Source organism: Leptodactylus fuscus, chromosome 5 (assembly GCF_031893055.1).
Source record: "Leptodactylus fuscus isolate aLepFus1 chromosome 5, aLepFus1.hap2, whole genome shotgun sequence".
Lineage (NCBI taxonomy): Eukaryota > Metazoa > Chordata > Amphibia > Anura > Leptodactylidae > Leptodactylus > Leptodactylus fuscus.
Genome location: NC_134269.1, coordinates 54098671 through 54122661, shown reverse-complemented (window position 1 = coordinate 54122661; position 23991 = coordinate 54098671). Strand labels below are relative to the sequence as shown.

General features: G+C 40.1%; 1 protein-coding gene across 1 annotated transcript in view; it reads right to left on the bottom strand.

Moving 5' to 3' along the window:
- Positions 1 to 23991, bottom strand: part of ADAMTS17 (ADAM metallopeptidase with thrombospondin type 1 motif 17) — a 141124-nt gene that overhangs the window by 36749 nt on the left and 80384 nt on the right. Inside the window, exons 13-19 of the mRNA XM_075273201.1 lie at positions 21971 to 22137; positions 21751 to 21878; positions 12217 to 12337; positions 10454 to 10528; positions 7209 to 7289; positions 5594 to 5751; positions 249 to 408 (exon numbers count right to left, since the gene is read on the bottom strand). Of these exons, the coding sequence (XP_075129302.1) occupies positions 249 to 408; positions 5594 to 5751; positions 7209 to 7289; positions 10454 to 10528; positions 12217 to 12337; positions 21751 to 21878; positions 21971 to 22137 (890 nt within the window). The remainder of the gene's footprint in view (positions 1 to 248; positions 409 to 5593; positions 5752 to 7208; positions 7290 to 10453; positions 10529 to 12216; positions 12338 to 21750; positions 21879 to 21970; positions 22138 to 23991) is intronic.

The following is a 23991-nucleotide window of genomic DNA, read 5'->3' as shown; positions in this document are numbered from 1 at the left end:
ATAGTTTTGTCATTGTCTTTTTTTTATAAATCTGTGCCAATATATCTGGTTTTGGTCATTAACGTTCACCTTGAATCCAGCGAACTACCAGGTACTGTACTATTCTAGTTTCCCAATGTCTGTACCTGCTTAGGTTATCATTGCAGTGGGCTATCACGTTCTACTTTGTGGACTCCATGTCTCGATAAACTAGAGTGTTCTACAAAACTGTATTCTCATATAATTCTCATGCATCAGTGTGAGCTTACCTCCTCCACATTGTACACTACACCCCTCCCAACTGCTGTGTGTCCACATGTACAGTGTATCTGGTTGTCTCTCCACCTCGGTCTTCTGCTCTGTTGACTGGTTCACTGGGATGGTATACTCATAATGAATGCCATAGTTCTGATCATGGAAGAGTAAGACCTAATCACATAATCCAAAAGAAAGCAAGATATTATTGTAAAGATATTTATGTACAATACTGATTCACTATGATAACCAATCACTAGTGCCATTCTAGACCTAAATGTGGTATAACATCATGTCCATATTGTTACAATAAATATTCACACCCCTTTGCCAGGTCAGCTACCAGCCTAGGTATGAATACAAATGAATAAAACAAAATTAACTTCAAAGGTTTAGATAGATAGTGGCGGAGATGAGTTCCTACAAGGTGTATGACTATGGTGCCAGTCCCTGTGAACTGCATTGAGAAACTTACGTATCAGAATTGTTCCCACTTGTAAATGGAGCAATTCCAATAACAACAGTATAATTGTCCATATAACATATAATATTTTTAGTGGCACTAAACTTATTTGACATGAAGAACTCAGAGTAATATGAAAACCACCTGCCTAATATTGTGTAGGTCACTCTTTGTGCCATCAAAACAGCTTTGACCTGTCAAGGTATAGAGTCACACAAAATCTATAGGGCCTCCATAGATTGGACGGGCATCATTTAGCCCTGGATGACTATGACCTTTCCAGTTCCCAGTTCACTGGTTATCCTTCAGAGGATCACTGTAGAGACTAAGCACTGAAAATTGGAGAGAACCTGCCAGTTTGGGGATGCTCTTACCCATTAGTTTACTCAACACAGTTTTACCATTTCCAAAGGTAGTCAGGTCTTTATGTTTGCCCATGTTTTCCTCTTCCAACACATCAACTTCAAGAACTACGAGAAAGTTCACTTGCTGAATAATTATCTTATTATACCTTACCTTGTCTGTTGACATTGTCATAAGATAGTCATTGCCATTCACTTCACCTGTCAGTCATTTTAATTTGAAGATCAAGATCTATAATATTGCGCGCGCGCACACACACACACACACACACACACACACACACACACACATATATATAAATATATATGTATATAGTAAGTGACATTTACTTTACATGGACATAGGAAACCTCAATCAGAGAACAACCTTTTGACTTCTATGGAAGAATGTTGTGGGCATGCTTTGTGATGTATAGAAGTCATTGGCCGGTTGTCCATTATTATCTGTCTTTAGTTTTACAAAAGACATGTAACCTATCGTTGTGATCCACATATGATTACAATGAGATGACTACTGTGACCTCTACAGGAAGTGTCAGCCTATAGTAAGTACTCAGTGTACGGTATGATAGTAACATGTAATAAGGTAGTAACGTAGTAAAATGCAGCCACATATTTGGAAATAATATGTTTAACATTAAAAAAACTTACTTAAAAAATAGGCCACATCCTTTCTTATCTGTAAAATAGCATATTGTGGAAACAGGAGAACATGTTTGTTGCTAGCTATTGTCATTGCAGCCAAACAAATGTCTGAACCCTGTTCAGCGCGCTGGATTTATATTGTCAATGTAACTCCTTAACAGGCAGTTTTAGATCATGCTTTGTTCTGATGTGGTTGTATAATTGTTTTCTGATGCTGCTAACAAAAGCTTCAGGCTCGTAACAAAGTGCTGCGTCCTCCTCTACATTGTTTAAACAACAGCCTCCTATTCACAGCCTCCCCTTTCAGTCGTCTCTTTGATTATGTTTTTCAGGCTGCCCATTTCCTATGAGAGGTGCTGCTGGGTGTCAACTCCCTCCCTGAATGTTTGCCTGTTCATGGAAATGATTTTCTGATGCGCTAGTTAAAAGCAGCAGAAAGCTTTGTCTATACTGGGATAGCTGCCCAACAAAACACAGCACCAACAAAGTTCTCTCTGCAATGGCCTCCTTTGATGTTTATCATGCGACACTTCAGAAGTGCTATAATCCTGCAGTATCCTTCCCTTTATATTGACATTTCACTGCACTACAACAATACTTTGCATAGTCCAGGCGTATCTGACAGGAAACATGACATCTTTACTAAAACCATGTACTTTGGACACTGGAAATTTAAACTGTTAAGAAATGCTCTATTTAGGGTTCCCCAAACTGTGAAATGTATATTTGGGTATATAAGGGTCATCAGGCTTGGCTACATTTAGAGAAAATGTATCATCTGATCAAGCATATGATTAAGTCATAATTTTATGTAATATTTCATTTTTGATATTGACTGATTTACTGTTTTTGTGATTATGATTAGAAAATTCTAACACAGTTTTCCTATTGGTCATTAGAGTACACAAAATGGGCTGATGCTTCCTGCAATTCACTTGTTAGCTTTACTGTGTAGGCTGGGGCAGAATCAGCTGTAGGAAATTTAATGACACCTCTGTTGTTCTGCTCAAGATCTAGATAAGGCATAATAATAACACAGATAAGGTTTTCTGCCTTTGGTTTGTAGGGAGCGAAAATACTATATCACTTCTTCAAAGCTACATTGGTCTATGACATTTCTGTGTCCATTAAAGAGGTTGTCTCAAGCTTAAAAACTTAACACTTATATACAAGGTAGGTCATAAGTGTCTGATCAGTGGGGGTATGACCACTGCCACTGTGTCCCCCATTTTAGTGGAGTGATGGTTAAGTATGGGTGCTGTCACTCTATTCCAATTTTATCCGACTGTCAAATAGCGAATAGTGTTTTACTATTTTAAGCACCTCCATAGATTCTGAATGCTGGCCACCACTCCATTTAAACAGGGGGCATGGACCTCATTCTCATGAGTGGTGCTGGGGGACCAGCTATCAGACCAAAGCCAGTCGAACACTTGTTATCTATGCTGTGTATAGGTGACAAGTTTCAATGCTTAATTTCTTTTCATTGCTTATATAGTGTCAGGGGCGTAACTATCGGGGTAGCAGCTGCCACAGAGCCCGGGACATTAGGGGGCCTTGCGACAGCTGATAAAGCTGCGTTTTTGTTTGTTTTTTAAATAGGCAGTTACTGGCTGGAGTTACTCCAGCCGGTAACAGGCCCTATTTACACACCGATCCTGGTTCCTGCCCACAGCTGCCTGCAGAGGCTGCTGTGAACAGAAGTGGGGGTATCGGTAAGCAAGGCTGCGGCCCCCACAAACACTATTATTATACTCGAGGGTCTTTCATGATCGGAGGCCCAGGGGAGATAAGAGAACATAAAAAGCATTGTTACTTACTTTTCCGGGCTCCAGGCAGGCTTCGGGCCTACTAGACTAACGTCGCTGACGTCATGACGCAGGCCCGGGTCACGTGACGTGCCATAGGTCATTGAAGATGGCCAATATCAACAGGGATTGTATCAGTGCCAAGGATAGGTAAGTAACAGTGTTTTCTATGTTTGGATCCTCCCCTGGGTCCCTGATTATTATACTCTGTGGTCTGGAAAGACACCAGAGTATAATAATTGTACATGTGTGTCCACAATGGGGCAATAATAGTGTGTGCAGAGGCCACTATGGGGCATAATACTGTATGCAGGGGCCACTATGGGACAATAATAATGTGTGTAGGGGCCACTATGGGGCATAATACTGTGTGCAGGGGCCACTATGGGGTATAATACTGTGTGCAGGGGCCACTATGGGGTATAATACTGTGTGCAGGGGCCACTATGGAAGATAATACTGTGTGCAGGGGCCACTATGGGGTATAATACTGTATGCAGGGGCCACTATGGGGCAATAATAATGTGTGTAGGGGCCACTATGGGGCATAATACTGTGTGCAGGGGCCACTATGGGGTATAATATGGCGTGCAGGAATGCGGGGGTCGGGGTCTTCGGCGTCGGTCAGGGGGGTCCACGTGTCAAAAGTTTGCCACAGGGGCCCGCCATTCCTAGTTACGCCACTGTACAGTGCCATACAGTGCACAACTGAGCACACACTCTGTGCTGTTGTAAGAGTGACTAAACTTACTTTTTTTTTTTCTTCATAAATCCATACTTCAGGTGAAGTAAACTAGCTTTGTAATGCACTTTATCTAAGAAAAGTGCCTGTTTCTTCACTTATTTGCCCTTTTCTTTTACTGATCAAATCTGTGTAAGATGTACATGGAGAAGGAAGGGGAGGAAAAGAAGAGCTCCTCACAGAGAGATATCACCAATGTATAGAGGAGGCTTTTTTCATAACATAGCTAGGTTGTCAGGAACTAGTATCCCGCTGTCTCCTGACAAAAGGGAGACATTTAATGCTGTTGACAGCCTCATATCTCTGTCTTTAGTCTTCTCCTCTCCCCATATAGTCCATTGTAAACTGAGACTGCTTGTGTAATGAGTACAGACATAATAAATCAGATAGAAAGAAAAGACAAGAATAATACTTAAAGACACAGGCACTATTGATTTCTGAAACACTAAATGAAAATTAAAGATAAATAATAATTTTGCCTACACTGTCAAATCTGTGCAAGCTAAAGAACCAGTGTAAATCTAAAGTGGGACTTAATCCATTCCTACAAATACAAATACAATACAATAAAATATATTTGCATATTATGAAGTTGATTATATACAGATTTTTATCTTTTTCTTTTAGTCCTCTCCTATAGTAATTCATCTTTTATTTTATCAAATATGGATATACAGAATGTTCCCCTGCAGGGTATAAATTGTTCTGACACTAATGCACCTATGTTTTATATAACCAGACAGCTCTTATGTGGACAGCATGCATATCTCTATAAACGTGCTGCCACATTTTTGTTGGGGGTAGAAAGGAATCAGAGTGTGCAGATCAGGATGTTTATAGCTGAAGCTTTGACTATATATTTACTGTATACAGCTGAGATTAAGAACATGGAGGGGGAGCATTCAAGTGCAGTTGTTATCAGTGGCCTTAGGAAAGGACCACACTGGACATCATGGCTGAATGCCAATATGGTTTACGTTACACTGTAGCTGTGCCAGTGTGACCTAACCCTTATACTTAGATTGTACAAAACTAGGATATATATATATATATATATATATATATATATAGACAGAGTGAGAAAATTTCACCTTTGAACTGATACATCACTGATAGACTAAAGGTTCACTTTTAAAATTTTTTTGCATATTGGAGTTCTGCCCCTTTTCCATTATTTTGATAGATTATGTAGAAAATGCGTTTTAGGTCGAAGAATCTGAAATACAAGCCTAACACTAGTCAATGTTGTAGCCCCCATGGTTGTAAAATACTCAATGAGTGTCAGGGATAGCACTGCCTTTACAAATATGGCTAAAAATGAACTAACATACTATATTACCATCAGATGCAAAGGAGTTTTTGTAGGTCCCTTGGCAGACATCTTCTCCCAGAGTCCCCGACGTACATAACGGATGGTGGTCCCTGCGATTTGAAACTCGCCAGGAAGCTCAATTTTCCAATCGCTGTTAATGGACTTCTTAATAGAGTCTTTCAGTGCTGAAATAGTTAAGCACAAGGTACATAAGGTGTGATACACTTGCCGGACCTGCTCCTGTAAACTGTCAGAGCCGATATATTCCATTTATCTAAGGACTGCAGGAAATATTTTCCATGGTGTAAAGTGACAATTAAGCTGTAGGCTCCTTGCAAGGCTCTGGCTTCTTTGCACATGCGCCTATTTCAATATAATCCCCTCGCTCTGCTTTTTGCTCCCAAGAACAGTCTCTCAAATTCCCACCTTCTCTATTCTCATTTTGCAGTTTTTCCATGGGTTTCTCTGCCAAGTTCTTTTCTTTTCTGCTACCTATAGCCCATGTGCTCCTGCTCAACATCCAAGAGCTGAAATGGCTATGAGCATCAAGTTACTTTCTATATCCCCTAACTTGTTCCTTAGCAAACATTCTATTTTCCTTGGCTTCTGCAGACAGAGGAATCTAGGAAAAGCATGTTGCTGGTGCCCGCACAAATTTTAGCGTGGGATGTGATGATGAGGAATTTTTCTATCTCCTAAGATAACATTCATAATATAAATTTAAGCCTGGTCTGAATTAAAGAAGAATGTGTCAGGTGTCTGTGGGACACTAAGTCACCAGTAGGTTCTTATGGACTAGTAGTTTAGTGTCCCAAATATCACTGAACTATGGCTCTCTGTGGCCGGGACATGAAAGAAACAAGTCTTTACTTATTGGGCACTGAGCATTCCCAATGTATGTGCGGTTCCTTACTGAAGCTGGGATAGTACACATCAGCTTCACTGTGCCAGGCCTTGGGTGCATGTGCTGACCAGCCAAGGTGTATTTCCCTGGCTTCAGTGAAGAAATGTGTATGTGCTGGGAGAACCAAAGAGGAGTCAGATGAGAACATCCTTAAGGACTTGCTGATGGTTTGATGTTTCAAATTCTTACAGCAGGATTCCTTTACAGTACATGGCTACCTGTCGTTTTTAGGATGAACACTCTATGATCCTTTTTATTATAGATCAATGTATAAGGAGTATGCAGTAAGATGTTAGATAAGTGGATAAGTGTCTTCCGTTTATAGTCAGTGGAGTCCAACCTTTGGGACCACCACCGATCCTGGCAATAAAGAAAACACAGTCATGTCTCCCCTTTTAATTTTGTTCCACTAATAGTGCTCTTGGCACCGGGCTGTGCAAGGGACGGCAGCCAGCTCCATTCACTTAAATAAAAGTTGCACTGCAGTTTCTTACATAGTGAGTAGCCAGGGCATCGTTTTACAGGTAAAGAGAACATAAAACTACGCCAGGTCTTTCTAAGGAAAAATGTTGGTCTTAATATGCTCTAATATAGATATGCTATCACTTTCCAAGATTTAGAATCTGTTATTGCCATTGAAAACTACACTACACGATCTCATTGTGGATAAAGATGCCAATACAAGCCATTACAAATCATCCAGCGACTCTCATATGGCTAGAAATCAATATATTTTACCCAGGAAACTATGTGCTGGCTTATCTTCTACTACTCGAATCCTCCTTGCTCCTGCAGGAATGATAGCTGCTTCAATATAACCTGGAAAGAAAGGAGGACCATGAGTACAATAAAAAACGGGCACTGTGAGCACACCAAGACTAGAAAAACAGGGACACGGGAACACCTAAAATGTGAAACAATGACTGTACACAGAAAGTAGTATAGGGTTGAGATGTAAAAGCAGATAGAGAAGAAGAAGAAGATATAAATGCTTAAAGGGTACGCTCACCTTATGACATCATTTTACAGTTTATATATAGGTAAAATCTACAGTATAGTAAATTTGCAAGTACATTGTATTATGTATCTTGTAGTGATACAAAGTGATGGCATGTGTAATAGTCCACAGCTGCATTAGAAACCCTTCAGGCTTCAGAGCTGAAATCTCCCAGGATTCAAACTATTCTATTCTTTACTCCACACTATGGTTGCTCTGGTCATCTGCATTCATGAAAGTGCAAACTTATATAAAGCGCTCTACAGTAATCTGCTCTAGAAAAACTGCTGTCCTTGTGCACCACATGAGCTCAACAAGGCTGGGATTGTGTCAGTAAACTTGTGGACTGTTTCCAACATCAGATTCTAGAATTGTGAATGCAGCTCTGGATTGTAATACAAGTTGTAACTCATGATAAGTAAAAGATTAGTATTACAATGTATTTACACGAATCAACATTGTACATCATTTATATCTATATATGAAATGCAAAATTATATTCAAATGTGTACATACCCTTTAAGCATAATAGCATAAGCAAGGCACACTATAAAAGGAGGGTAAAAGAGTATAGATAGGATGGCGCATGCATTGTATAAAAAGAAAGACTTTGCAAAGGAAAAGACATACGGGCCACACATAGATTTCTCTTTTGTCTCAATATTGAGAGTCGTTGGTGGGCCAATATGTTAGATTTCTTCAGACACCCCAGAGCTATTTGTGGTATTCTCCAGATATTGCTAAAATTTTGCCCATGCTGGTAATTTGCCAGTTCATCCACCATTCTATATTGTACCAGGATCTGATGGAGGACGGATCATCACAGAAGAAGACTTTATTGATTTCTCCAGACTATTGAAATGTCCTTGGACATGCGATCTGAGACTTGTCCTCCATCCTATAGATTATTGACCCCTATGTGAGTGCTTGGTACAACTCTTCCATTTGTAAATAAAGACTGACTATGAATTTATCTCTCCATCTTAGTGGTCTATTAATGGGAATACTCCAATTCTGAAACAAGAAGGCTACTGTTTCATTTGGCTGCAATACTGTATGTGTGGCCGGTATGAAGGGAACAAAGGGAACAAACTATATATTGGACCAGACAATGCTCCTATGGCTAAAATGTTCATGACAAGAAACTTTATTAGTCAAAAACAAATCCATTCCTGAAAAGCAGCAAAGGTCAACATCAAAAGATTCATGCAAAATCCTACAGATAACCAATGGATTTGTACATGAGAAGAGGTCACACAAGGAAGTCAATGTCAGTCTGAGCAAACCCCAAGATCAGCATAAAATTTCTTTTGTAACTGTTTTGTACTCTGGCAAAGCTTGAACAAATACATGACATCACAAAGGCTTACCAAACATGCGTGTGAGCTGCTACACTGTAAACAGTCTGTAGATGTTGGGTTTGGCAATGAGGTGCTTACGTTGTTATCGTGCCAGACAGTCTGACACTCCATCTGTCATCATGAGAGATGATGTTGCAGGGCACTGGTCCCTTAAGAGCAATGTTTGCTAAGCAAGGACTCTAGAGGATGCCATGGAGAAGTCAGATCTTGGTTTATGCCCAGGATGACATCACAAACAATATTTTTGACATAAACCTTGTGTTCACTGGTACCAGGAAGCACTAGGACTTACAGGATAGGCCAGGCATGCACATACAATATCACAAAACCTTGCAAGCAGATATCTAGTATCCCTTCATCCAAAAGAGAAAGACACATTTATCAAAGTGTTTCTTCTATTTCTATTAGATTTGACAAGAATGAGTATTTTATCTCTATAATGATACTGCACAGAGACCCCGGGTAAATGTAAGAACAGCTGGGCGGTAATTGTAGTGATTGTTACCGAATGGTGTCTGCATTGCAGCAGTTTGTTACCTTTACTATTATGGCAGGCTTTTCACTGCACCAGTAAATGTGTCAGTCATATGTGAGGAACATGTCTCTATCCAGGTGTTAACTGGTCCAGTCATGTGATATCTAAGCTCTATGGACTCCTATGGCTGGGTTGTCACCAACATATTTCATTTACAACCAGAAAACAAAGGATCTATGCAAAGCCATGTGCAAAGATGGTGGCACAGCGAGTCTATACTTTGAAGACATGCTCAGTACCATCATATGATTCCTCCAGAACCTTAGTAACATGGCATGTCAGAGTGTTATTTTATGAATACGTAAAAATATCTGTGCCTCTGTAAAAGTGGAAGGTAGTATGGGGTCTCAATGCGGGCTACATGGACCCTACTGCAGATTTGTAATCCATCCATGTGCGTAAAGGCCATACTGTGCCTCTAGTAGTCAACAATACTTATTTCTTAGAAGTAACACTTTGATAAATCATTTACAAGATCAACCAATTAGGAAACATTTTAACCCCTTCATTACTGCCAAGCATCTCCTATCACCTCTGTCTGACCCTTCCTTCTTATAGTATGGTGACATTTTTACATAGGTTGCCTTATAGCTCGTGCACCCGATGACATAACCATAAAATAATAGCATTCCTAAATAAAGTTTATGGTATCACTTTAGGAAATCTGCAAAGTCATATCAGATAGTCCTTTGCATGGGGTATTAGCGTTACGCTGGCAGCTGTCCAGACCCCATACAATGGATTTGTTGAACATGTGATGGGATTTTCTTTGCTATTGAGATAATAGTTTATACAATATCTAATACCAATATTATGTCAACAATATCTCTTGCGTTTTCATAATTTAATAAATGTCACGTCTCATTCCCCTCCCGACACCTGTGAGGCCTGCATATATAACTATCCTGACATGAAAATGTAGACCTATTGTATTACGAAATATTGCTTTTGTGAATGAAGGGGTTAACTGTTGCACACAAGTGGTGGAAACCATTAATACTTATACAGATTATGAAAAAATGACAAATCCCAAAGAAACACCAACCAAACACCAAGCAGAGGCGCCACACAATAACTACACCGCTCTTACATGTGAAACACTTGGGGACTGTCTTTGGCTTTGTCATGACACATGTGGAAACCTTCTTACAATGACTACTGTTGACTAAGGAACACAAATAGGTCACAAGATCACAATGTGACAAGCAGTAGTAGTAGCAGTGGTCAGCACGTTCTTCTGTGATAGAAATGGTTTTGACTGGCTTAGCATTGGGAAATACTGAATAGTGAAATGGTGTAAGACAATGGGGGAATTTATTAGGACTCACGTTCTGTATGCCAGGCTGGTAAGAGATGTGCCTGAAATATGGAGAAGCTCTGGCACTCCTGTGCACCAGAATGGATATCGACGCCAGTCAGGGAATGTAATGAGTTACAGTCAATTTATCGAGTTGAGGTGTCCTCAACCTGGTCCCACAAAAAGTGGCAAGTGTGGTACAGAAAGGTGGATGCAATGCATCTTCAGTGCAAAACTGGGTGAAAAGATACACCATATTTATTCCAATTTATGCCAGTTTTCTGGCATTTAGGGAAGAATAAATTCCCCCAATAGCTCCAAACCTAAATCTACAGGTATTACAAGCACAATATGAGACAACAAATCTAGGCTAGTATAGGTTGGATATTATGCACTGTAGTTACATAGTTATTAATGGGGTGTCATCCGGGCAAAATTTTTTATTTTTTTTAAATAGGCTGAGGGAGGTGAAAAAAACCCCCCCAAAAAAACCTACTCACCTATTCCCAATTCTCCAGTACCTTCCAGTGTGGTCTGGTCCTGCAGGTCCATTGTCTTCCTGCGGAAATCCCTGCTGTGACTACTTGTGACATCTCGGGCCCCTGAGGCTGCTGACTGGCCTCAGTGGTCACATGACTGCCAAGACCAATCAGCGGCTTCAAGGATTGTAAGGGATCTAGAACGTCACAGCCAGTGAAAAGTTTCACTTCACCTCAGCGGCAAAACTGTACTGCACTGTGAGGCCACCAGAGCACCAGGAGAAGGTGAGTATGATCTTTTTTCACCTGCCCCAACCTATTTAAATAATATATTTTTTTGCCCAGACAACTTCTTTACGGTTGGAAAATGATACCCTTCCATCGCATCCGATCTATAATCCTAAAGTGCTGATCTATAGGAAGCTAACCATCAACCTCTAAAGAAAATTAGTCATATTCCATAATGTGCTGAATGTCCATATGCAATTTTGTAAGAATTAAACAGAGTTGGGCCTTAGCCTTGAACACTTTTATTCCATCTTGTCCAACCAGACGCATGGCTTAAATTCTGTTATGGCAATATTACTCTAAATCTTTGTAAGCCAACCAGTAACTGGTATTAACTTAGACTGAATAGTCTAAAGATTCATTTATTTTTATGTCCACTATTTTAATCGAAACCCTTGGTATTAGCATGGGCACCATTATCAAGAGGTTCTTGTCTCTTAATAATTATGAAGCATTCATGACAGTTGGAGGACCAACAACTACGTCGTGTATGGAAACCATAATTCGGCTCTTGTATATTTGCTTCCTATTTTTTCAGACGTAACCATGTTGCAGTTATGTACTGGACTGCCAAATACTAATTTTAATATGCTTAATCTAGTTAAGGTCTGATGTATAATATATGAACTTAGCCTGTTCTGTGATACAAGCCGTCATACAGACGAAAACTATCAGCTGAAATTTGCAGTGACAAAAAAAAAACTGGTATTTTTTTTATTACTCTCACCAAATGTGTCATTACATAGGATTTGGTTATAAATCATGACAACATCCGTGTTACTTACTCACCCATCCCCTTGGTGTGGTTGAAGTCTCCTTTGACAACTTTGCAGGTTTTGCCATCACCATTGCAAACCCCACAACGATCTTCTTTGGCAGCAGAACCAATAATACCATCGCAGCCAATTTTCTAAAAGAGAGAAGCAGTTCCGAAAGTTTGTTATTTTGGAGGACGCATAAGGAGTTACGGTACATTAGAAAAGTAGGGAAAGAGATTGTTCTCTTAGTATGATTTAATACCATTATTTCTGTACTAAGGGCTCACAAGGATAACAAGGCATCTAACAATAGTAGGAAAGGTGCCACAAAGCTAGGTAAGTGTTAAGACTATAACAGATAAAATAGCAACAAAGTGAACCAGCCACACAAAATATATGAATAAAAATTAACTTTTATTAAGTGCTCCTAAAAAGGTGTAGCAACATATATACATACAAAATATATAAACAAACATAAAACAAAATCATATAGGGGTAGACAATGCTACAAATACCAACTTGTCAGCCATGGAATGTACACTGGATGGCAACACGAATATCATGGTACAAAGGGCTCAACCATAGCTAAAACTGAAAGTGTCCAATAATAAAGTGTTGTAAATGAAAACAACAAATAATCAGTGTAATAACCCACAGATAGCTATGAGACTGCCCACATAAGATGATCCAAGATTAGCCTCCATACATACCAACAGTAAAGGGACCCGACGCGCGTTTCACCTGTACTTGACAGGTTTCGTCAGGGGACGAAACCTGCTTCCCCTGACGAAACCTGTCAAGTACAGGTGAAACGCGCGTCGGGTCCCTTTACTGTTGGTATGTATGGAGGCTAATCTTGGATCATCTTATGTGGGCAGTCTCATAGCTATCTGTGGGTTATTACACTGATTATTTGTTGTTTTCATTTACAACACTTTATTATTGGACACTTTCAGTTTTAGCTATGGTTGAGCCCTTTGTACTATGATATTCGTGTTGCCATCCAGTGTACATTCCATGGCTGACAAGTTGGTATTTGTAGCATTGTCTACCCCTATATGATTTTGTTTTATGTTTGTTTATATATTTTGTATGTATATATGTTGCTACACCTTTTTAGGAGCACTTAATAAAAGTTAATTTTTATTCATATATTTTGTGTGGCTGGTTCACTTTGTTGCTATGGTCATTTACCCACACATAATTTGTTATATTTGCCTCTATTGTTTACTATAACAGATAAAACCCTAAACAATCCTAGAAGTATCACCGTACAGGAAAAATGGACAAAGGAGCTGCAGCACATAGGTGGCACTGTGGTTGTTATATTTTGGGAATTGGATGATGGCTTAGCAGTGGTATACAAACAAGTAAATGATGGAGTTTTCATATAGTATGAACACCTCTTTAAAGGCCACGGCCACATGTAGTGGGCCGCAGCAAAAACGTGCTGCCAGAATACCTGTGGCAGCAACTAGAGATGAGTGAGTAGTATTCGATCAAATACCTCACTCCCATAGGAATGAGTGTAAGCGGCCGAACATCAAGGGGTTAAGCGCAGTGAATATTTGATGCGCTTAACCCCTTGGTGTTCGGCCGCTTACACGCATTCCTATGGAGTGAGGTATTCGATCAAATACTAGTTCTCATCTCTAGCGGCAATGCATCATGGTTTTTCCCACAGCCCTTTTCACAGAAAGTCCACAGAGGTTTCCTTTGCGGACTTTCTGCTTCCATTATAGCTATAGGACAACTGCTGGCGCTTCCGTAAGTATAATTGACATGCCGTGATTTCCAGAACCACAACAGTTTTGGAAATTGCAGCATGTCCGCTGAACATATTTTTGGATGGGATTCGCTAGCGAACTTTCTGTGAAAATTGCTGCGGGAAAAACTGAAATGCATTGCCGCCGTGGTTTTACTCACAGTGCTTTATTGCTGAGGCTTGCTACAGGCCTTAGCCTAAAGAAGATATATCTGTTCTCCTAAAATGTCTTTCAGTAAATATTTGTATTGCCTCTAATATAACAATCTGAGGGTCCTGAGGGTGCAGGAGCATATTCCTCTGACAGAGGGATTGGTAACATCCAGTAGTCACTTTATTGATACATTTCTAGGAGGAATAGCAGAGGAATCAGGGCTGTGGAGTTGGGACGCCAAACCACGAACTCTAGATTAATCTCCTCTATTTTTCACAGGCCAATTTCAACTCTTGCTCCAACACTGAAGATGGAGTTGGAAACTCTTTCTCCCAACTCTTCCGCTATGAGAGGAACAACACAAAGTTCTAAGGATGTTCCACAATATTTAATGGAGAATAAAAGCAGACATGTCAAAAGAAGTGACATATCATCCTTAAGTTCTATTCTCATTTTCCTTACATTGAAGGGTATACACTGAGTGCATTAAAATAAAAACCGAAATGGCTGACATTGAAACAAACAAGGTAGCTCAGATAATGAAAAGATGGCTCTGTGATTCAAGGCTCAGTGGTCTGTAAGCAGTTCCAGCTGTCAGCTGTCAGAATAACATAAAAAAGAAATGGAGAAAATGTGCTTAAAATGTCCATTTTTACATGTGGATTTTCTGTATATCACTATTCGCGCAGAGGGAGGAGGTGGTTGGGGACAGAGGTGGTCTCCCTTTAATACTAATTCAATAAGGAAACAGGGTAGGAGAGAAGAGAAGAGTATAACATGGGGGAAGTTGACACCACCTCTCCATAATACTATAAGTACACAAAGGAGAGCTGGGAAATAGAGGTTAAATGTTACTGTAATCACGGTGATATAGAGCGGGGCCTCGCAGGGATTCATGTCAATGACTTGCCAAAGACAGCTTAACTGCAACTATTAACCCATTTCCCACAGAGCTCAACACTCATCTAGTTTACTGTGACAGTATAAGGGGAAACATGCTAAACCTGATCACCTTCTACAGCCGCTTCCAGAAGATTACAGGTTAAAACAATGGCAGCAGGGGAGTAATATCTGGAATTAGGCACAACAGTGTCGGCCCAGTTACTGTGGTTTTACAGCAAACAAGGTCAATATTCCAACCCAAATCAAGTCAGAAACATCTCAGTGAGTTGACGTAGTTCCTAATGTCTCCCACATGTTGCTGTATTAACCGGTCTCACAGGGTGATTTACCCTTATGGATGCCAGATGTTACGTCGGGGACTATATTTTCCAATGTGAGGTACTAATAATATAAGGAAAGGCTACCAAGCACCTTAAACCTATAGATTTGTGATCACTCAATGGATTGTTAAATGTATGCAGAAAGTAGAATAAAGGGTTGTACAGGATTGCCATTGAAAGTTTTCTATCCCAAACATCCAGATTTTAATGGATCCCCCCCAATGGCCATCTCATGTCACCAGTGCCTTGTATCTTATGCACCATAAAGATCATGTTATCTGACCCTCTGAACACATAAAAGTGTATGGTAAAGACTCAGGGCTTATTATTTACTGCTTTTTTCACACTAGAAGTTTTAGTTCCTTTTTTTTTGCTAACAGATGTATAGGAAAACTAGAGCAACAAAATACATAATTCTTTCAGTTCTTAAAAAGTATGCAGAATGAGAGGCCATAGTTACATGATGTTTGGTAGCAATTTAATATGTGTTACAAAGATCTATATGAACAGATTTAGGGAGTTTTTTCATTACTTGTACCATTGTATCTTGGCATCATTAAACCATTTCCAATGGGTTTTCAAGAAGAATGTTTCACAGTTTCTATTTTGCACCTTACATGTATTCTCATACATTGAAAGCTGCTCAGACCATTCAGTGTGAAATCCATTATCTGACAGCTCAGTTTGGAATCCCTTCTGTCTTGAACACTCATAAAGTGACATCCTTTTAAACTTCAAGGCTACAGTGAAACCTATTTTTATTATTACTGATTTACATATACAGTATTTGGAGGCTAAATACATTTTTGCAATAGGTTTTTATTTAAAAAAAAATTCTAGGTTTGATTTGGCTTCAGCAGCGATGGGTCAGGGTATGGTAGGGCATCTGTGTGAGGACAAGTAGGGCAAGCACCCTAGGGTTTACTAGGGTCAGCACACATGGGTTTCCCCTATCTGGTGACTTCCAAATCTGTGGTGGAGTAGCTTTTTGTTACCTTTGTGGCTATCAAATGGCCATCACACTGGGCTTGAGTATCTACTTTCATTTGAACAATTGGGTAAGATCCATCCAATCCTTATGATCGAAATACTATGAGAAGTCCACCTTAGGGTTGAGAATTCTAGGTAGAAGTCTGACCATTCTTGTCTGTGTATATTTATGAGTACTTTGTAGATAGACAAAAAAAAAAGAAAAGAAAAAAGGTGGCACTGCATATAACCCTCAAATTTTCATACCAGCATCACTGATATCTTTTTAAACATTGAAGAGGAAGTTTGTATCCTTTGTTCGTGCCTTTTTGTAGGAGGTGCTCACACCCAAAGTAAAGATATTCAATTACATAGAAAGGAGAAAAAATGGGGGCACTCACTTAGGCACCTTTTCTTAAAAAAAACATTTCTTTATTCGTTTTCATAAAAACATCTTGGGAGAGATCAACCATACATCAAGGCACAGATGGAAAAAGGCGACAGCCGTTTCACGCAAAGCAGCGCTTTTTCAAGCCATATAGATGTTCCATCTATATGTTACATCTATATGGCTTGAAAAAGCGCTGCTTTGCGCGAAACGGCTGTCGCCTTTTTCCATCTGTGCCTTGATGTATGGTTGATCTCTCCCAAGATGTTTTTATGAAAACGAATAAAGAAATGTTTTTTTAAGAAAAGGTGCCTAAGTGAGTGCCCCCATATTTTCTCTCCTTTCTATGTTATGAGTACTTTGTACTGAGGTGCCTATATTTGGACCTCTCTGCAGCTTTTGACACTGTTGACCATCAACTCCTCCTCACTATGCTCCGCTCAGTCGGCCTCAAGGACACTGCGCTCTCCTGGTTCTCCTCTTATCTCTCAGACTGCACTTTCAGTGTATCATTTGCAGGCTCTGTTTCCTCCCCTCTTTCCCTTGCTGTTGGGGTTCCTCAGGGCTCGGTCCTAGGCCCCCTGCTCTTTTCTCTCTACACAGCCCCCATTGGACAAACCATCGACAGATTTGGCTTCCGGTACCATCTTTATGCTGATGACACCCAATTATACACATCTTCCCGTGACATCACCCCTGCACTAATACAGAACACCAGTGACTGTCTTTCTGCTGTCCCAAATATCATGTCCTCACTCTATCTGAAGCTAAATCTCTCTAAGACTGAACTACTACTGTTTCCACCATCTAATAGATCTGTCTCTTTAAAATCACCACCTAAGGCCGGATTCACACAGGTTTTTTTGGACCGGATTTTGATGCAGAGGCCACCTCAGAATCCGGTCCAAAAAATGGCTAGCTGCGACTGCAGTGCACCGGCATCCAGTCACAGCATTCCACTCCGGATTAGGCCCAAATGAATGGGCCTAGTCGGGAGGGAGGTTTGCACCGCGAACGCTGTGGTGGATTCTGCCGCGGAATCCACAGCAAGAAAGGGCAGGTCGCTTCTTTTTTCTGCGAGCAACGCAAAACCGCTAGCGGAAAAAAGAAGTGAACAGCTCCAATTGAAGTCTATGGGAGGCATCTTTTGGAGCCGGATTCTGAGGCAGATTCCCCGTCAAAATCCAGTCCAATGATCTCCGTGTGAATGCAGCCTAAGGGGTATTTTTAATACCCTAATATTTATCACTTACCCACAGAAGAAAAAAGTTAGATCGCTGAGGACCCCACTGTGTTTCTCCCCCCAGTCATTAGAATAGCTCCCTGTTCCTCAACATGCTCAAGGTTCCTCTTTGTCTGGGGTGAGGAGCTGTGTATATGGAGGGGCAGTCAAGTATTACATACAAGCTCTATAAAACTTATGTAAAGCCAAGAAGAGCAGAGTATTTATCGGACCAAATAGTGTATTTCTTATGTCCAAGTATAGTCTACTGGTAGTGAAGCAGAGCGGTAACCCAGATTTTGGCATCATATGACACCCTGCAAACAGATCAGAGACCTAGGCTGACTCTGGTGTTGAAAGCTGTAAAGCTCGGTTATGTGACACAGAAACATTTTAGGAATTAGCTCCAATCTTGTCACTTTTGTGGAATGCAGGGGGACCATTGCATTGCTCAAGTTTTCCTTTCCTATTGTATGTTCCAACATCCCTGGCTTCTCTCATGTTTACTGTATCAAGAACCTAAAAAGTACATAAAAGGAATAGCGTCCACCAAGGACAAATTAAAGGAACATGCATGCTTGTGTTTAGGAATTAAGGTAAGATTTTGGCTTGTCGGATTTTTTACAATCTGAAGATTACCAGTTTTTCCAGCTGTCACTAAAAACACTTGAAGATATACGTTCATAAGACAAAATGTTCACAAAATGTAGCAGTGTTCTAATATCTGATATGGACATTCTCATTCAATAGTATAAATTGTTGGTTGAAAGTCAGTGTTGGTGAGACTTATAGACTAAAAATATCTCTAAAGATGTCTATTATAGAGAGATCCACTGTCTTTAATGCACAACCCATTCTTTGCGTGAAAAGAATAAAGAACTTCAGATTCGATCCATGAGAAAAAGTAAAACTACATCCAATGCTTGGAAACATTTTTCCTACCGGAACCTCAAAGTTTATACTTACTATAGGTATTACAATGAACAGACTGAAAACAATAGATATTCTCCACACATTTTTTTCCCATTGGACAGCGAGAAAGCTAACAAACATGAGCCGAAAACTTAGGCTTCAGCACAAAGGATAAGAAAATCTTAGTCAACGCCACGTTCTAGAAACTGGATGCCTGGATATTACTCGAGAGATAAATCCTATGCTGCAGTTGTAACTTTTTCTGCCGAACATGTCCCTGGGTTCTCCATCCGCTTCCCAAACCTGCTGATAGAGCACTTCCAGAGGTTGCTGGCATAAAACGCTCCCAGCTGTTCTGTAGAACTATTTCCATCTCACTGTCTGATTAACACAGCTTTATGAGAATAACACACGGCCCTGAGCTCTCACCCCAAAGCAAGAGAGCGTACTGGACATACTTATGTAGTAAGGGCTTGCTATACGTTAGGTATGTGCTCACATACATAGAAATAAAGGGAAGTATTGCATTTAAAGCATACCGAATGTGTCAAAGTAACATACTGACAATTCCCCAATACATGCAGTTTAAACTGAGACGATTGATATACCAACATAAAACAATGAAGTGTGAACTAGCACAGAATGTATTTTTCTTGTAGAGATTCAACTGATAATGTCTTAAAGGAGTATTCACATATCTGGTACCCACACCTATTTACAGAATGAGGGTCCCTCAACCCCATATTCTGCCTGATCATATGTACAGAACAGTATGACCACCTCTAAGGCACTATGCATATAAGTAAGTTTGCAATCTGAGGGCATTCTGATGCTCTGTTCCTTCTCATGGAATAAAGAACATGTCCTATCCAGTTTTGTGATAACTTAACAAAGCAGAACCCCACCACCACCACTGAAATGAATGTAGAACAGTAGGCACTCGAGTGTCATTTGAGTGTCATCTGAGTGCCTTCCATTAAACCATTGGAACCCCCTCGGCCTGTGCAAATGGTGATGTGCATGAGACCCAACTACTTCCCATCTCATTCCCATTCCTTTTGAGGCCATTCTTAGCTTTGGCTCAAAAAAAGCTGAGTTTCCGCAATGTGGGGCCTCATCCTTAAAGTGGTTGGCCACTTTCAGACCAATATTGAGAGACAAATGTTATTGTTTGTATAATAAAAAGATATGTATATGTATGTATATGGACTGCATATCACATGACCATGGACTATATATCACATGTCCATGGACTATATATCACATGACCATGAACTATATATCACATGACCATGGACTATATATCACATGACCATGGACTATATATCACATGACCATGGACTATAAATCACATGACTATGTTCAGTATTTTCTCCACTAGAAGTAACAGAATGAATGACAGCAAGCAGAAATCTAGAAAACGGTGAGGAATTAATACAGAAAGTATATAGGAAAATTGTACAACTTTTTATTATACAAACCATAACATTGGTCTCTCAGTATTGGTGTTTAAGTGGCCAACCCCTTTAAGGGCAATGCTCCCTGGGTAAATGTATACAAAATAGTTCTCCTTTAGAAGAAACAAAACAGTCTCTCTTGTACCTCCTACAGACCATATAAGTCAATGTTCAATTCATTAAGGCAAATGCTCAAGTAGAAAATCTATTGCAGAAATTTCTGTGACTGCAAATCTGTTCCATGTGCTTGGATGTTTTTAAACCTGATTCTGATAAATAGAAGTTTCTGTAGTAAATTGGCAGCTTGTGAACTTATTCTCAAAGAGCTTTTTAAACACCCATCTGTAGACGGCACAGTTTTTAATTTGCTATTTCTCGATAGGTCTCAGTAGAGTTCTGAATTTCTATTTCAGGTACGGATTCTGCAATGCAAAATCCATTGAATGGACGTATTCATGACTTATTTTATGAATGGGTACATTCCCATTCTATATTCTGGATTAGATTTTCTGTATTGATGTGCATCCTGTGTGGGGTATAGTCAGGGATGTGGCCAGGAGAGGCGGGGAAGTTAACCTGGTTAGTAGGGAGGAAAGGGGGTGATGGTGTCTAAAAAGTCTGACTTTTCCCTTCCTTCTCCTGCCCATGGTTCATCAGTCTGTCTAAAAAGCTAGAAAGGAAAAACTGTGATATCCTAGCCTTCTAGATAAACGTTTGTATTAGAAGAAGTCAAGAGCAATTATCAAGTGAGAAGGGAGTATGTTTGCTCAGGCACTACGACAAGGTCTTAAAGGGCAAAACAGTCAACACAGAGCATAGTTCTGGCCATTAACTATGGAATAATTTGCCACCCACGTAAAAGCTACTCTCGGAGTAGAGGTTCCAAGGAATGGGGAGGAGGATTGCAGGCATCCTCCTGTGGTAAAAGTGTAGTGTCAGCATCTGAATACTGGTAGACCGAGAAACATGAGTTGAACTTGTCTACAGATCATTTCAATACTTGAGAGAGTATTATAATGCCTACCAGAGTTGGATGACTGGATCAAAGCTAATTTGCTTACCTTGGTTGATGCTTTCTCTTGTATATTTTGTTAAAGAAAACCTAGATTTATCCATTTAATGATACGGCATTTTCTCGTCCCTTGATTATATAAGCAATCATTAACTTTCCCCGACTTCTGTGATTTTAGGAAAGACCTAATAATACACAACTCTTACTTTTTGCTTGAAATGCATATAAACTAATGTGCAGAATCTAAATAATTGTAGAGAATGATTATCTGAAATGAAACGCTGGTTTATACTACTAAGAAATGTGAATGTCTGCTCCGCATGGCAATCATGAAAACACAAGATGGGTACTAGCAAAAAGTATGGGAACATTACAACATTACATCATTCCGTCCTGTTCTAAAATACAAAGCAATCTGAGAAGAGGAAGAAGAATTTCCAAAAAAACATTTGAGCTACTCCACCTGGCACCTGCCATGAACGCAGAGATCCGTCTCATAAGGGCCACACGGTGTCCCGTCCAAGACTCTGTCTGACACCAGCACTGGGGTATCACGGCCAACAGGGGTACAATACAGCTCACATGGCTTATCTGAAAAACAAATATTCATTTCAACAGTAATAAAAATGATTCATTAAAAATAAAAGACAAAGGTTGGATCATTTGGTATGGAGAAGACTTACCATCCATGATTACAGCGGTTAGGAGGCTTTTCTTCTTGTTCATGTTGCGGTCATGAGATTGACATTGATGGTCCCTAAAACTGGAACCTCCTTTGGGACATGGTGAATTCTCGCAAGCCATGTGCTCCACACTTGTCCCTTTACAGTTTAGACCACCAAGTCCAGGACTGCCAAAGAAACAAGACCAGATCAAAATCTAAAGGGTCATCAACTAGGATGTTCTCTCATTTTGACTTCTAAGGTCTATCATGTAGACTATGTCCTTTTCTCCAACACCATTACAAAAAAATATATATATTTCCAACGCCTGATTCATGTTTCCTGGAAGTCTTTCAGTCTGCAGGTTAATAAATCTGTTCTTGAATTAGGTCTGGACGAATGCTGTGTCTATCCACATAACAGAGCTACATTTCCGTTCCCTTTCCTACTAATACAACCAGCTCATTACAATGATTTATGAGACACATTTGCAAACTCTTCTGGAACACTAAACAACAATTCTTAGAGAAATGTTCACGTTACTGTATAAAAGAATGCAAGCATCAAGCCGTCATTAGAAATACATTAATAAAGAAAAGACATTTATATCGTGAGTGAAACAAATTGCTGTATCCTTATAACATGTATCCCATAGTTCAACCAAGTGTTACTAGTACATGGAAAGTATTCTTTAAGTATTTTGTATTCTTTTATTCATTTCCTAGAGGCAGGTGTCAATTTCTACTGCAGAAATTGTGAAGATATTTAGCAGTTTTTTCCACTTTAAAGACGACCTATCAACTCCTCCACCAATGTCAGTTCAGCATCTGTTAATAGGCGCTGCTCCACTGATTCCAGAGCAGCTGAAATTTCTTCTCTATCCCCCACCATTCATGAGGAAAAAGTGCAGTTAGTTTTGGTGCTTGGCATACTATTTAGCGCCCTCGTCAGGCAGGGGTGTGATTCAGAGCTCCAATACAAGAGTCTCAGAGCTCTGAATCACACTCCTTCCTTGCTCCTGCCTGACACCACCCTCCTGACACTACAGAGCCTAAATATCATATCGGAGACCAAAACTAACAGCACTCATTGCTCAGGAAAGAAAAAATTTCAACAGTGCTGGAATCAGTAGCACCTATTATATTTTGCAAACAGCTGGACCTGGAGGAGGTAGTGAAAGGTCCTGTTTGCTCTATGCTTTTTTTGTTGCAGATTTTGGACTTCCAAACCCAGAAGTGGCTACAAAATGAACAGGAAATATAAAGAAAGCTCTGATACTTCTCCCTGCTGCTCAATCCACTCGTGGGATTAGCTCAAAAATCAACAGCATCATTTGAAATAAAAAAGCAGCTTTTCCGCAACGTGGGTCCTTAGCCTAATGCGACTGATCCAATAATATCTGGATACTATTTAGGGGGCGTTCACAGTTGTGCCCGTGTCTGCCCGTGTCTGGGTTTTAAAAGCAAAGCACCGATGTCCGTATGTATGTCCAACTTTGTGTCTGGCCCAAAAAACAGTTTCCCCGTGGAGTGGCTGCATACGGACACTGACGGTTTGCTTTTAAATCCCATTCAAATGAATGGGTTTTACAACTGACCGCCGGAAAGCCGTCATCTCTCCAGTTTCTCTGGGGAATAGGACGGAGATCCAGCGGGTGGACATGGCTGCAAGTGTGAACGCCCCCTTAGTGTAGCATATTCCAAAAAGTTTGATCCAAACAAGAACCCATCATGGCATCCTGCATCACGGGGGTCTTGTGTGCCTCCACTGGCTGGTTGTATGCGCTGGCATAAACTATAGGTGGATTAACTTATACAGTTGGCCACATTATTTAACATGCCTTGTAACTCAATGACCTGTATTTTTGTTGCTTTAGTCAGAAAATGTAAAACTTTGTTTCTTAAGGCAGAAACTATGCCGGTCTAAGGGGGAGTTACAGGTCACTTGAGACAAGTTAATTAATACATACAAAATATACGTAGAGTTCTGGAAATGACAAAGCTGATACTACTTGCCAACACTGCCTGTCAACCTTTATGACC